Source organism: Kryptolebias marmoratus, linkage group LG14, assembly GCF_001649575.2.
Source record: "Kryptolebias marmoratus isolate JLee-2015 linkage group LG14, ASM164957v2, whole genome shotgun sequence".
Classification (NCBI taxonomy): Eukaryota; Metazoa; Chordata; class Actinopteri; order Cyprinodontiformes; family Rivulidae; genus Kryptolebias; species Kryptolebias marmoratus.
In genome coordinates, this window is record NC_051443.1 from 26,280,005 (window position 1) to 26,291,311 (window position 11,307).

Sequence of the window (11,307 nt, forward strand, 5' to 3'; positions counted from 1 at the left end):
ACACACACACACACAGACACACACCGACACACACACACACACACACACACACACACGGCTCTAAAGTTCATCTGATTTCAGAATTTGAACTCTTCTCTTCGGATCAACTTTTATTTGATCAAATATTTCAGCAGAAAGTTTTCTTTTAGTTTGCGTGAACTTCCTGTTGTTGTTGTTTACATGTTGCTTCCTGTCAGCCCGGGGTTCCTGCCTTCACGGTCCGACAGCCAGAAGACGCCATGTTTGTCCTCAGGGAGCGAGCCAGGGACATCGGGGTGAGTCCAGGTTCAGGGGAGTCCTCTCTGGAGGGACCGGACTCGCTGTAACCCCCTCTGTTGTTGCAGTGTCCTCTGTGGGTGTGTCCCCAGCTGGACCAGTACCAGGTGGACTCTGGACCTTTGAGTCTGGGCCTGGCGGGGCAGCACCAGCGCTCCAACGCCTCCCTGGCCCTGCAGCTGAGCCACACCTGGCTGCAGAAGAGATGTGGACCAGGTGAGACAGAAAGCTCGAGGACTTTGTCTCCGACAGTTCCTGACGGAGACGCAGCCTCCTTTATTTGACTGAATGTAGAACCGCAGCAGCACCTTTGATGGAACTTCTCTGCCTCAAACAGATGAAAGTTCTTCTGTCTGTGATCTGGAGAACTTCAGCGTCTCTCAGGCAGCTTCCTTCGAACCTGGAACCATCATGGTCAAAGGTGAGTCCTGAGCTCCTTCCTCCTCTTCTCGTTGTTTTCCTGACAAACATGGCTGCTGCTCGTCTTTCCGGCCGTGCTGCAGTAACGCTGCTGTTTCTGTTTCGGACCTCAGGGCTGGCGGACACCGTGTGGCCCGGCAGAACTCAGACTCTGAAACACGGAGCTGTGACCTACTTCCTGGACGGCGCTCACACCATGAGGAGCATGCAGGCGTGCGTTCAGTGGTTCCGAGAGGCGGCGGCCCAGCATGAGAGGACCGCCAGGTGAGCGCTGCGAACCTTTCAGCGGATCGGGTCAGACACGAAGCAGTTTAAATGTGACTTCAGGCTGCAGGGAGAACCGTTTTCTGTCCTTGTAGCTCTGAAGGCGGTCATGTGACCTTGTGGTGTTTGTGTCGCAGCGGACCTGTAGCCCGGGTGTTGCTGTTTAACGCCACAGGAGAGCGAGACTCGGCGGCGATGCTCAAACTGCTGCAGGTGAGGACGAGCTGCCATCGCAGCTTTTTCTCCACACGTCTGGTTCTGTTGGGGGTTCTGGTGGTACCTAACGGCGTCTCTGCTCGTTTCCTCTCAGCCGTTTCGTTTCGACTTCGCCGTCTTCTGCCCGAACATCACCGAGGCCATCGCCTCCTGTAATGCAGGTGAGACCGGTTTGAAATCCGGCGCTGATGGCTCGTTTCGATGAGCGTCGGAGGGTTCACCCGTCGGTTCTGTCTCTCCTCAGACCAGCAGAACTTTAATGTGTCCGTGGAGAACATGCTGACCCGTTGCCTGGACAACGAGCGGAGCTGGCGCCTCCACAACAAGCAGGGAGACGACGAGGCGGCGGCGCTGCTCATCAGCCTGCCGCTGGTTCCTGAGAGGAAGGCCGACACGCTGGTGTTCCCCTGCATCCTCAGCGCCCTCCAGTGGATCACCCAGGGCAGGGATCCGGTTCTGACCGGCCCAGATAAGACGGTCCTGCCCGTTAAACCCAGCTTCGTGGCCAAAGCTGCTCCTCTGTGCGACGCGGCCGAGATCCACGTCCTCGTCACGGGAAGCCTCCACCTGGTGGGAGGAGTCCTCAAACACCTGGATCCAGAGTCTTCAAAGTAAACGGGTCGGTTCTGACGGTGGTGGGGGGGTTTGGACCCGACCTCAGAGGAGATGTTGGTTTAAATGAGAAGTTAAACCAGTTAAACGGGAATAAGTGCCTAACTGAGCTCAAACTGAATCAGTTCGTCTTCGTGGTGCGTTCAAGTGCTTTTCTTATCGTTTGGGGATGAAACGCCCTAAAAATGTATCAGTAATTATTTAATTTTTCTTTAAGTATCTGACTCTGAAACTGTTTTCAGTTCTGGTCAGACGTGTATTTAATGCTGTCAAAGTGCTAAAACCTCCCAGTGTCGGCACGCCAAACTGTTTACAAACAGGAAACGGCTCAACGAGCTCCAATCTCAGCTGCTGCTTCACGTTTTAGGTCCTTTTTTCATGTTTTGTGTAAAACTTGGAGTCCTGCAGCTGAAAGCCTCTCATGAAGCAGAGGCTTTAGGTTCAGAGACGGCCATCTTTACCAGACCGATAAATCAGCGTGGAGCTGAGCTCACCTGGGACCATAGTTTCCACTTTCAGACCCTTTCACAATAAACTACCGAGGCAAAAACCCAGATCAGGAGGAGGATCGGCACCGTTAGGTTCTGGTGGAAAAGTAAAAAGGTAACGGTCACATGGATTAAAGTTTTAATCAGACCTTATAAATTAGAAAATGGCCGCCCTGAAGCGGGTCGTTTCGGACCGAGGCAGCTCCAGTTTCACTCAGAGCCTTACAGACGACACAAACCCGTCTCTTTGTCTTCACCTGAAGCCTGAATGTTTACGTCAGCCGGGGTCAAAGGTCACGCTGGATGTTTGACGTCTCAGACCTGCAGACGAACGAGACGGTTTTCTTCTTCTTGTGTAAATATTCAAACACTAATGATGTTTAATTGACTGTAATCCGTTACGACGAGCCTTAATTTAAACTCTGATTATGGTGAAAGGTGCTGAACGGAGCAGCTTAGTGTTCTTCTGGATCCTCGGGACAGAAAATGAAAAGAGAATTAAATAATAATAAATAATAAATATAAATAAAGTTTGACTCCTGTAATAATTTCATCTCCAGCTGTTGGTGCTCGTTAACGTGTCGGATCATTAAACAGGTTTGTTTCACCTCTGAAGAAACATTATCACCCCTCATCTCTTCTTCTGCTGCTCCTGAAGTTTCACAGGAACCCAAACAAATCCTCATCCCCCCATCAGGACCGGAGAACATCGAGGATAAAATTTACTGAAAACTGATGGGATTTATTCAGATTAAATCATAAAATCCTTCCCTAATTTGAAAAATCTTTATTTCATAAATAAGACATGAAGGTTTGAAGGCTCTTAAAATATTTAGATTATTCAGAACTAGGATGCTTTTAACTTCTCACTTTATGGGTGTTTTTCAACATCTATTTCTGTTTAAAATAGGTAGTATATTTTTATTTTGCACTTCTAGATAAATATTTGTATACTAAAACATGAAATAAAATTAAATTTGCAGAGCAGGTTGAACGTAGGAAGTTTAAAAGTTTTAAATTTAATAATTTAAGAAGTTGTTAGTAACATTGATGGGTAAAAAATATCAGGTTTTAGTAAATAGTTTGAGTTTTTATGGGAAAAAACTCTTAGAGGTTTTATTTTACTAACAGATTCTATAACAAAAACTAAAAGAGAACTTAAGTTTTTAAATTTGACTGAAAAGAGCAGAAAAACTCTTATGTTCCTAAAGTTGAATTTAGTTTGTTGTTATTGGCGAGAGCGCTGAAAGTGATTGACATTTGTTTAGTCCAATAGGAGCAAAGAGCGTTGAGCCGTCACAGGGCACCCAGCCAATAGGATTAGTAGGGGCGGGGCTTTGCGCCCTGGCTAACGTAAGCGTTGCTAGTCGGAAGAAGAAGCCGATTCTGGAAGCCATTACGTTGCGCACTTAAATTGAGTAAATCCTACTATTTTTACGTACAATACGCAGAATTATCTGCGGTTTTTAGGAGATTTCTCTGCAGCGATGGCATCCGCCGCCAAAAAGAGAAAAATGAACTTCTCTGAGAGGGAGGTGGAAATAATTGTGGAGGAAATCGAGAAACAAAAGCACACTCTGGTGAGCCACTTCAACGCGGGAGTGACCCACATGGCGAAGAATAACGCGTGGCTGGACATCCTGAAGAAGGTGAACGCCGTCACCACCTGCCCCAGAGAGCTGCCCGAGGTCAAGAAGAAGTGGTCCGACATGAAGACCGAGGTCCGCCGGAAGGTGGCCCAGGCCCGGGCTGCCATCGAGGGCACGTCCGCGGACTGCGCCCCGGTTCCGGTCATCCTCACCGCCATGCAGCAGCGCATCTGCAACCTGCTGGGAGAAGCCACCATCATCAGTTTACCTGCGGGAGACTCGGAGGCGGAGCTTAGTTTACCTGTGACGGTGAACGCAGCGGCCACCGTCACTCTGACAGAAGGTAAACAAGAGAGGAAGGGGTTAAACTGGCCGAGGGAACCAAGTTTGACACAACACCTGTAAAATAAGATGAGCAACGTTTAACTCCTGTAAACTGAGGTTACAAACTGTAACAGAACATCTGTAATCTGAGGGAATAAACTTTGACAGAACACCTGTAAACTGAGGGGAACAAAGTTTGACACAACACCTGTAAACTGAGGGGAACAAAGTTTGACACAACACCTGTAATCTGAGGGAACAAACTTTAACAGAACACCTGTAATCTGAGGTTACAAACTTTAACAGAACACCTGTAATCTGAGGGAACAAACTTTAACAGAACACCTGTAATCTGAGGTTACAAACTTTAACAGAACACCTGTAATCTGCGGGCCTGAGCTGCCCCTCCTGTTAACAGGAAGTTGTTGTAAACCTCCATCCTGCACAGAAACCTTTCAGGTTTATTTGATTCGTTTTGCTCGTTTCTGTCCGCAGCGCTTCCAGCTGCAGGATGTGACGACGTGAAGCCGCTGAACGGTGAGTTCTTCTTCTCCTCTAAACGTCCTTTAATGAAGCGTCAGCCGCCGCCATCAGAACCTGGACCTGCTTTCTGTCCCGTCTGCAGCTGAGACCACCTACCACACCCTGGAGGACGGCGGCGTGGTGGAGTACTGCACCACCACCGCCACAGACTCCGCCCCCACCGTAGTGACCGCCGTGGAGGCTCCCGTGGAGATGCTGGCCTCGTCCTCCGCCTCGCCGCTGGCGCCACCGTCTCAGCCCAAGCCCCAGGAGCTGAAGAGCCGGATCGCCCTGAACTCGGCCCGCCTGCTGCAGGAGCAGCGCGTCACCAACGTGCACGTGCGTCAGATCGCCCAGCACCTGGAGGGCCAGAATGAGCTGCTGCAGATGATGCGGCGCTGCCAGGAGGCGCAGGCGCTGGCCCAGGAGCGCCAGGCTCAGGCGCTGGAGGGAACACAGGCCGCCCTGCTGGCGCTGGTCCAGATGCTCAGGCCGGTTCTGAAGGACCTCAGGAAGTTCCTGCAGAGCGGGACGGAGGCCACGAACCCTGGGGGCTCGGTGTCAGGACCCACAGCTGACGGAGCCGGAACCGAGGAGCAGGGCCGACCCAAAACACCCGTACCCCCACAACAAATTGACACAGAACCGGTCCAGAACTGCTTCACCTCGGTCTGACACAGAACCGGTCCAGAACTGCTTCACCTCGGTCTGACACAGAACCGGCCCAGAACTCCGCCTCAGTCTGAGTTCTGACAGTAAACTCTGGCCGCAGATTTAACAGAACCAGAACCGGCCCATGGTGGTTCTGATCTGGTCTGGTTTTTATGATTTGTTGACATGTTTCTTGTTTGTGTTATTTAACGGACACTCTGTGACAGATGTGATGATGCTTCCTGCAGGAAAACCTTTTTTAAATAAACCAGTTTGAGCTGCAGTTCTGCGGATCAACCAGCGGGGGGCGCTGTGGGTTTTTAATTAATGGGTTTAAATCGACGCTTTCAGCTCCAGAAGTTAAATTAACATGAAAAATAATATTATATATAAATATATATTCAAAGAGATAAAAGTATTTAATACAAACAGATAAATTAAATTATTATTATCGGCCTGTTTTTTAAACTCCAAACTTTATTAAACTCTAAACAAACCAGTCGAACCGGAGTCGGAGCGCGCTCCCGCGGCGGCGCGCCTCCTCCAGCGGGGTAACCTTTTCCTGCAGAACACCGGGGGTCTGACTCCGCTGGGGCCGAACCTCGGCGAAGCAGAACCCGAAGGTTCCCGGTTCTCCTCGGCGGTGCTCGGCTTCGGTTCCGACCCGGAATGAGGCGCTGCGGGCGGACTGCGCGGTGAGTTCGAGGCGGGGCGGTTCGGGTGTCTGCGTGGCAGAACTGAACGGCTCCGAAAGGCTTTGAAACGTTTAACCTATCAGAGGAGGCGTTAAAAACTGAGTTTCTACAGAAAAAAAACAAAGTTTAAATTGTTTTAAATTGTTGTTCTCCTCTCAGGTCCGAACCTCAGGAATGATCCAGCCGGGTCAGAACCAGGGTTCTGCCCGTCCTCTCACCATGAGTTCCCTGCAGCAGCTGGGAAACATGTCGTTCCTCCTGAAGAAGAAGAAGTTTAAGTTCCAGGTCCAGTTCACCCTGCAGGAGCTGACGGCGGTTCCGTTCGTTAACGGGGTTCTGTTCTGCAAGATCCGCCTCCGGGACGGGGGCGACTTCGACACCTTGTCCTCCAGGTGAGTCCGGTCCGCCAGGTACTTCCTGGTTCTGACCCGACCTGCAGTCAGACGGCTGGGGGGTTCGGCTGGGGGTTCTGATGAAGGTTCTGAGGGGTCAGGATGGGACCAGCTGTGGACCCGCCCCTCTTCAGAGCAGATGTTCAGAGAAGAGGAGCATAACCGGGTCTGAGCAGCAGCTGAAGGGGAGCAGAACCCGGTCCGAGCAGCAGCTGAAGGGGAGCAGAACCGGGTCCGAGCAGCAGCTGAAGGGGAGCAGAACCGGGTCCGAGCAGCAGCTGAAGGGGAGCAGAACCGGGTCCGAGCAGCAGCTGAAGGGGAGCAGAACCGGGTCCGAGCAGCAGCTGAAGGGGAGCAGAACCGGGTCCGAGCAGCAGCTGAAGGGGAGCAGAACCGGGTCTGAGCAGCAGAACCGGGTCTGAGCAGCAGCCGAAGCTAAGCTGCTCACATTAAAACAAGCCGATCAGCAGCTGAAATCAGCAGCTAAAAGCTAAACGCAGCACAAGAAGACCGAGCTGAAACCAGCAGCCGAAGGACGAGACCTCCGTGTGTTTCTGTGGGAAAAGTCCTGTCCGGCTGGGGTCAGGGGTCAGAGGTCAGAGGTCAGAACATTCCTCTGAAACTGAGAGAAATCAGCTAAAGTCCAAAGAAAACCTCAGAAAGTCTGAAGATCTGCTGATCCTGGGAAGTCTGGAGCTTTGGGAAGAAATATGAAGAACTGAGGCCCGGATCAGAACTGGATCAGAACTGGATCAGAACCGGATCAGAACCGGATCAGAACTGGATCAGAACTGGATCAGAACCGGATCAGAACTGGATCAGAACTGGATCAGAACTGGATCAGGGGGTTTCTGCTCGTTTGACTCGTGTCCTGATGACTCAGTTTGATTCTTCCTGATTTGTTTCAGGAGCTGCAGATAAAAAAGCCTGAAGTTCTGATCAACGTGTGCGGATCCAACCAGAACCAGAACTGTCAGCATGTTTGGACCTTTATCAACCTGTTCAGAGCTACAGAGGAGCCGCAGACGGGTCAGACAGAACCAGACATTTTACTGGTTCCTGAGTCAGAACAGCCCTTCTGGACCGGGTCGGGCCGAGCTGCCTGTATCTACCTGCAGGCCGGGTGGAGCTGAACCGGGTCGGGCCGGGCCGGCCTGTATCTACCTGCAGGCCGGGTGGAGCTGAACCGGGCCGGGCCGGGCCGAGCTGCCTGTATCTACCTGCAGGCCGGGTGGAGCTGAACCGGGTCGGGCCGGGCCGGCCTGTATCTACCTGCAGGCCGGGTGGAGCTGAACCGGGCCGGGCCGGGCCGAGCTGCCTGTATCTACCTGCAGGCCGGGTGGAGCTGAACCGGGTCGGGCCGGGCCGGCCTGTATCTACCTGCAGGCCGGGTGGAGCTGAACCGGGCCGGGCCGGGCCGAGCTGCCTGTATCTACCTGCAGGCCGGGTGGAGCTGAACCGGGTCGGGCCGGGCCGGCCTGTATCTACCTGCAGGCCGGGTGGAGCTGAACCGGGCCGGGCCGGGCCGAGCTGCCTGTATCTACCTGCAGGCCGGGTGGAGCTGAACCGGGTCGGGCCGGGCCGGCCTGTATCTACCTGCAGGCCGGGTGGAGCTGAACCGGGCCGGGCCGGGCCGAGCTGCCTGTATCTACCTGCAGGCCGGGTGGAGCTGAACCGGGTCGGGCCGGGCCGGCCTGTATCTACCTGCAGGCCGGGTGGAGCTGAACCGGGCCGGGCCGGGCCGAGCTGCCTGTATCTACCTGCAGGCCGGGTGGAGCTGAACCGGGTCGGGCCGGGCCGGCCTGTATCTACCTGCAGCACAAAGGTGTGTTTGTGTAACGAGGAGGCGGGCCTGAAAGGGAGAAGCTGCAGAACCTGTTTGTCCTTTTCTGGCTGGGGGCTGCAAACAGTTCTGGTTCTGATGACCCGAATGCCTTCAGGTTCTGATCCCAGGCCGCCCCACCGGGTCCAGACTCAGTCTGTCTGCTGCAGAGACGGGTTTATCAGGCTGATCCGGTTCTGATCCGGTTGGTCAGACTGTCGGTGTTGTTGTGGATCAGATCAGACGGAGTCCGGTTTCATGTTCTGGAGGAGAAGCGCGATGCGGGTCGACCCGGTCTGCGGGTTCTGTCTGTCCTCGTTCACCTGAGGTTGGACCTTTCTGATGTCCCCTGATCCGGTTTGGACAAACCCTCAGCTGCAGGGGATTATGGGTAACGGGTCGGTCCTGAAGAGACACGAGGAGACGCCGCTGTGTGGACAGAACCTCATCCAGAGACGCTGGACGGGTTTCAACAGAACCAGGGTTCTAATCCAGGTCTGTTAGTTTGTCCAACAGGACCGGTCCAGAACCCGTCCCAGTCCAGAACCCATCCTCTTTTCGTCCTCAGAATCTGGTTTTACTTCACCTTGGTGAAAAATGCTCAGACAGAACCCCGACCCAAACCCAGACCGTCACAGAACCGAGCTTTCTACAGCCAGGCCGTCCCAGACTGTGATGCTGCCACCACCGTGCTTCATGCTGGGTTACAGTTGGTGTATTTTTGTTCCATCAGAAGGTTCTTCTTCGTTCCTGTGGTTCATTTGGACCTGGAGCTTCTCCCAGAACCGGGCCTGTGGACCTTCTGTTGAGCAGGTTCAGTTTTTAATCAGTTCGATGATCTTCTCAGAACATCTTCAGACCTTAAACCCGGACCGAGCCGGTTGCTGGTTCTGGACCGGATCATAATCTGCTGTCAATCGTCCCTCGGCTGTTTCTGGGGAATGTGTTGCAGCACGAAGGCCAGGAATGATTCGCCTACAAGCCGAAACACGAAGGATTTCTGCCTCCAGCCGAAGAACCGCTGCTGCCCGCTTCTCTGTTTATTTGTTTTCTACGGTGTTTAAAACTGAAGACTTCCAGAGAAAAAACAGATCTGTTGTCCTTTCTGAGCTGGAATCAGCCGAACCATCAGCTGAACCATCAGCTGAATGTTTCTCTGCACTGACAGCAGAAACAGAAACTATCAGGTTTATAAGTTTTATAACATGACGAGCAAATAAAAAACAAATAAATAAAAAAATAATCTGTTTGTTTGTTTTTTATTGAAAGTTAAAGTTTAAACATCAGAATTACAAAAATATGATGTAACAGTGGCTAACAACACGCTAGCTTTTAGCTTTTTTTACTAATAATTCGGTTTAGCTGCTAGTTCTTTATAGTTTTGTGACAGTTTAGTTTGAAACATTTAACTGACTGTAATTAAACACTGTTCATGGTTCCCTGAGGTTAAACCCTCTGTGATAGATTAGATGGTTCTGTGCCTGCAGGGAGGAGGTGCAGCAGAACTGCGTTCGATGGAGGAAGAAGTTCTCCTTCGTGTGTAAAATGAGCTCTAATCCTCTCAGTGGAGTGTTGGACCCGTGCATCTGCAGAGTCTCCGTCCGGAAGGTGAGCTGCAGCGAGTCAGGAAGAGTCCGAACCAACAAACATGAAACAAATGTTTCCTTCTGTCTCTGCAGGAGCTTAAAGGAGGAAAGGCCTTCTCCAAGGTGAGTTGGTTTCCTGCTAATAAAGTTAATATTTACCTGTTGGACCTGTTAACTCGTACAGCTTCAGAGGAAACAGCCGACATGTTTGAGGCGTGAGACGGGCGCGCGCTCAGGAAGGGTTCAGGCTTTTACTTGTTACCTTTCAGCCTCTTTGTGCTCGTTGTTTTAATGTTTTAACGACTTTAAAATGAATAACCCAACCTCTGCTAAATAAACTTTCAGCTGAGGTTCGGCTGATTTAAGGAGGAAGCAGAGAAACGTAAATGATGAAGTTAGAAACTCTGCTGACTTCATCCAGTTCCTCTCTGATGCTTTCACTCACTTCCTGCTGCGATGGATTCACACAGAACCAGGAGAGGATCACTGTCTGATTTCTCACACCTGTCTGTCTCCCTGCCTCTCTACCTGTCTGTCCCTCCCTGTGTCCCTCCCTGCCTGTCTCCCTCTCTACCTGCCTCTCTCTCTGTCTCCCTGCCTGTCTCCCTCTCTGTCTCTCTTCCTCCCTGTCTCTCTCTCTCTGTCTCCCTGCCTGCCTGTCTGTCTGCAGATGGGTTTTGCTGATCTCAACCTTTCAGAGTTCGCTGGTTCCGGCTCCACGGTTCGCTGCTGCATCCTGGAGGGTTACGACACTAAAAACACTCGGCAGGACAACTCCATCCTGAAGGTGAGACATCTGTTTTTATTTCATCTGATGTGGAGGACAGACAGGAACTTTCCTTCTTTGTTTCAGGTCACCATCGAGATGACTCTTCTGTCGGGGGATCCCTGCTTCAAGACGTACGTTTGTTTCAGCTTTATGAGCCGAGTTAACATCAGAAAACATCAGTAAACATCAGAAAACAAGAGTAAACATCAGTAAACATCAGTAAACGTCAGAAAACGTCAGTAAATGATCTGAACCCGAGACTCAGACTCTGCTCAGCTTTAATCTCTAATCCGTGGTAATCCAGGCCTCCCAGTACGGCTAAATCAGTGTCAGTCGGCGATGAGGACCCGAGCCTGCAGCTGGACTGTAAGGGCGAGGGCACCGACACCACCGGGCCACTAGGGGGCATCATGGAGGGAAGCTGTGCCTTTAAACCTCGACAGTCTTCAGTTCGTAGTTTAGGTGGGAGACAAAGTTTCATCTTTAATGAATTCATTCAGAGGAGATAAAAGCCAGACTTCAGTTTCCTGTTTTAACCTTGGTTCTGTTCGGCTGTGTTGCAGGACTTCCTGAGCACGGCGAGAGCGTTTCCAGTCAGGACGACGTGTTCCGGTCCGGTCATGTCCGCAGCTCCAGCTACGCCAGTCAGCACAGTAAAATATCAGGTATATCAGGTCAGCG

General features: G+C 51.7%; 3 protein-coding genes across 4 annotated transcripts in view; all 3 read left to right on the plus strand.

The window, feature by feature from the left end:
- The window catches only part of fpgs (folylpolyglutamate synthase), an 18,357-nt gene extending 15,551 nt beyond the window's left edge, over nt 1–2,806 (plus strand). The window contains exons 8-14 of the mRNA XM_017441124.3: nt 198–275; nt 345–492; nt 614–697; nt 810–960; nt 1,098–1,173; nt 1,271–1,337; nt 1,421–2,806. Coding sequence (XP_017296613.1) covers nt 198–275; nt 345–492; nt 614–697; nt 810–960; nt 1,098–1,173; nt 1,271–1,337; nt 1,421–1,791 — 975 coding nt within the window. The 3' untranslated portion in view covers nt 1,792–2,806. The remainder of the gene's footprint in view (nt 1–197; nt 276–344; nt 493–613; nt 698–809; nt 961–1,097; nt 1,174–1,270; nt 1,338–1,420) is intronic.
- Nucleotides 2,807–3,616: 810 nt separating this feature from the next.
- On the plus strand, nt 3,617–5,659 carry naif1 (nuclear apoptosis inducing factor 1). Its single transcript, XM_017441129.3, has 3 exons — nt 3,617–4,208; nt 4,685–4,726; nt 4,815–5,659. The coding sequence occupies exons 1-3, from the start codon at nt 3,764–3,766 to the stop codon at nt 5,384–5,386; spliced, it is 1,059 nt and encodes a 352-aa protein (XP_017296618.1). The 5' UTR covers nt 3,617–3,763; the 3' UTR covers nt 5,387–5,659.
- Nucleotides 5,660–5,842: 183 nt separating this feature from the next.
- Nucleotides 5,843–11,307, plus strand: part of LOC108250994 (protein FAM102A) — a gene marked incomplete at its 3' end in the record, with an annotated part of 6,670 nt that continues 1,205 nt past the window's right edge. Inside the window, 8 exon segments of one of the 2 annotated variants that reach the window (XM_037979402.1) lie at nt 5,843–6,057; nt 6,217–6,449; nt 9,759–9,879; nt 9,951–9,980; nt 10,528–10,644; nt 10,711–10,757; nt 10,931–11,088; nt 11,190–11,300. In XM_037979402.1, coding sequence (XP_037835330.1) covers nt 6,232–6,449; nt 9,759–9,879; nt 9,951–9,980; nt 10,528–10,644; nt 10,711–10,757; nt 10,931–11,088; nt 11,190–11,300 — 802 coding nt within the window. 2 annotated transcript variants of the gene reach the window in all.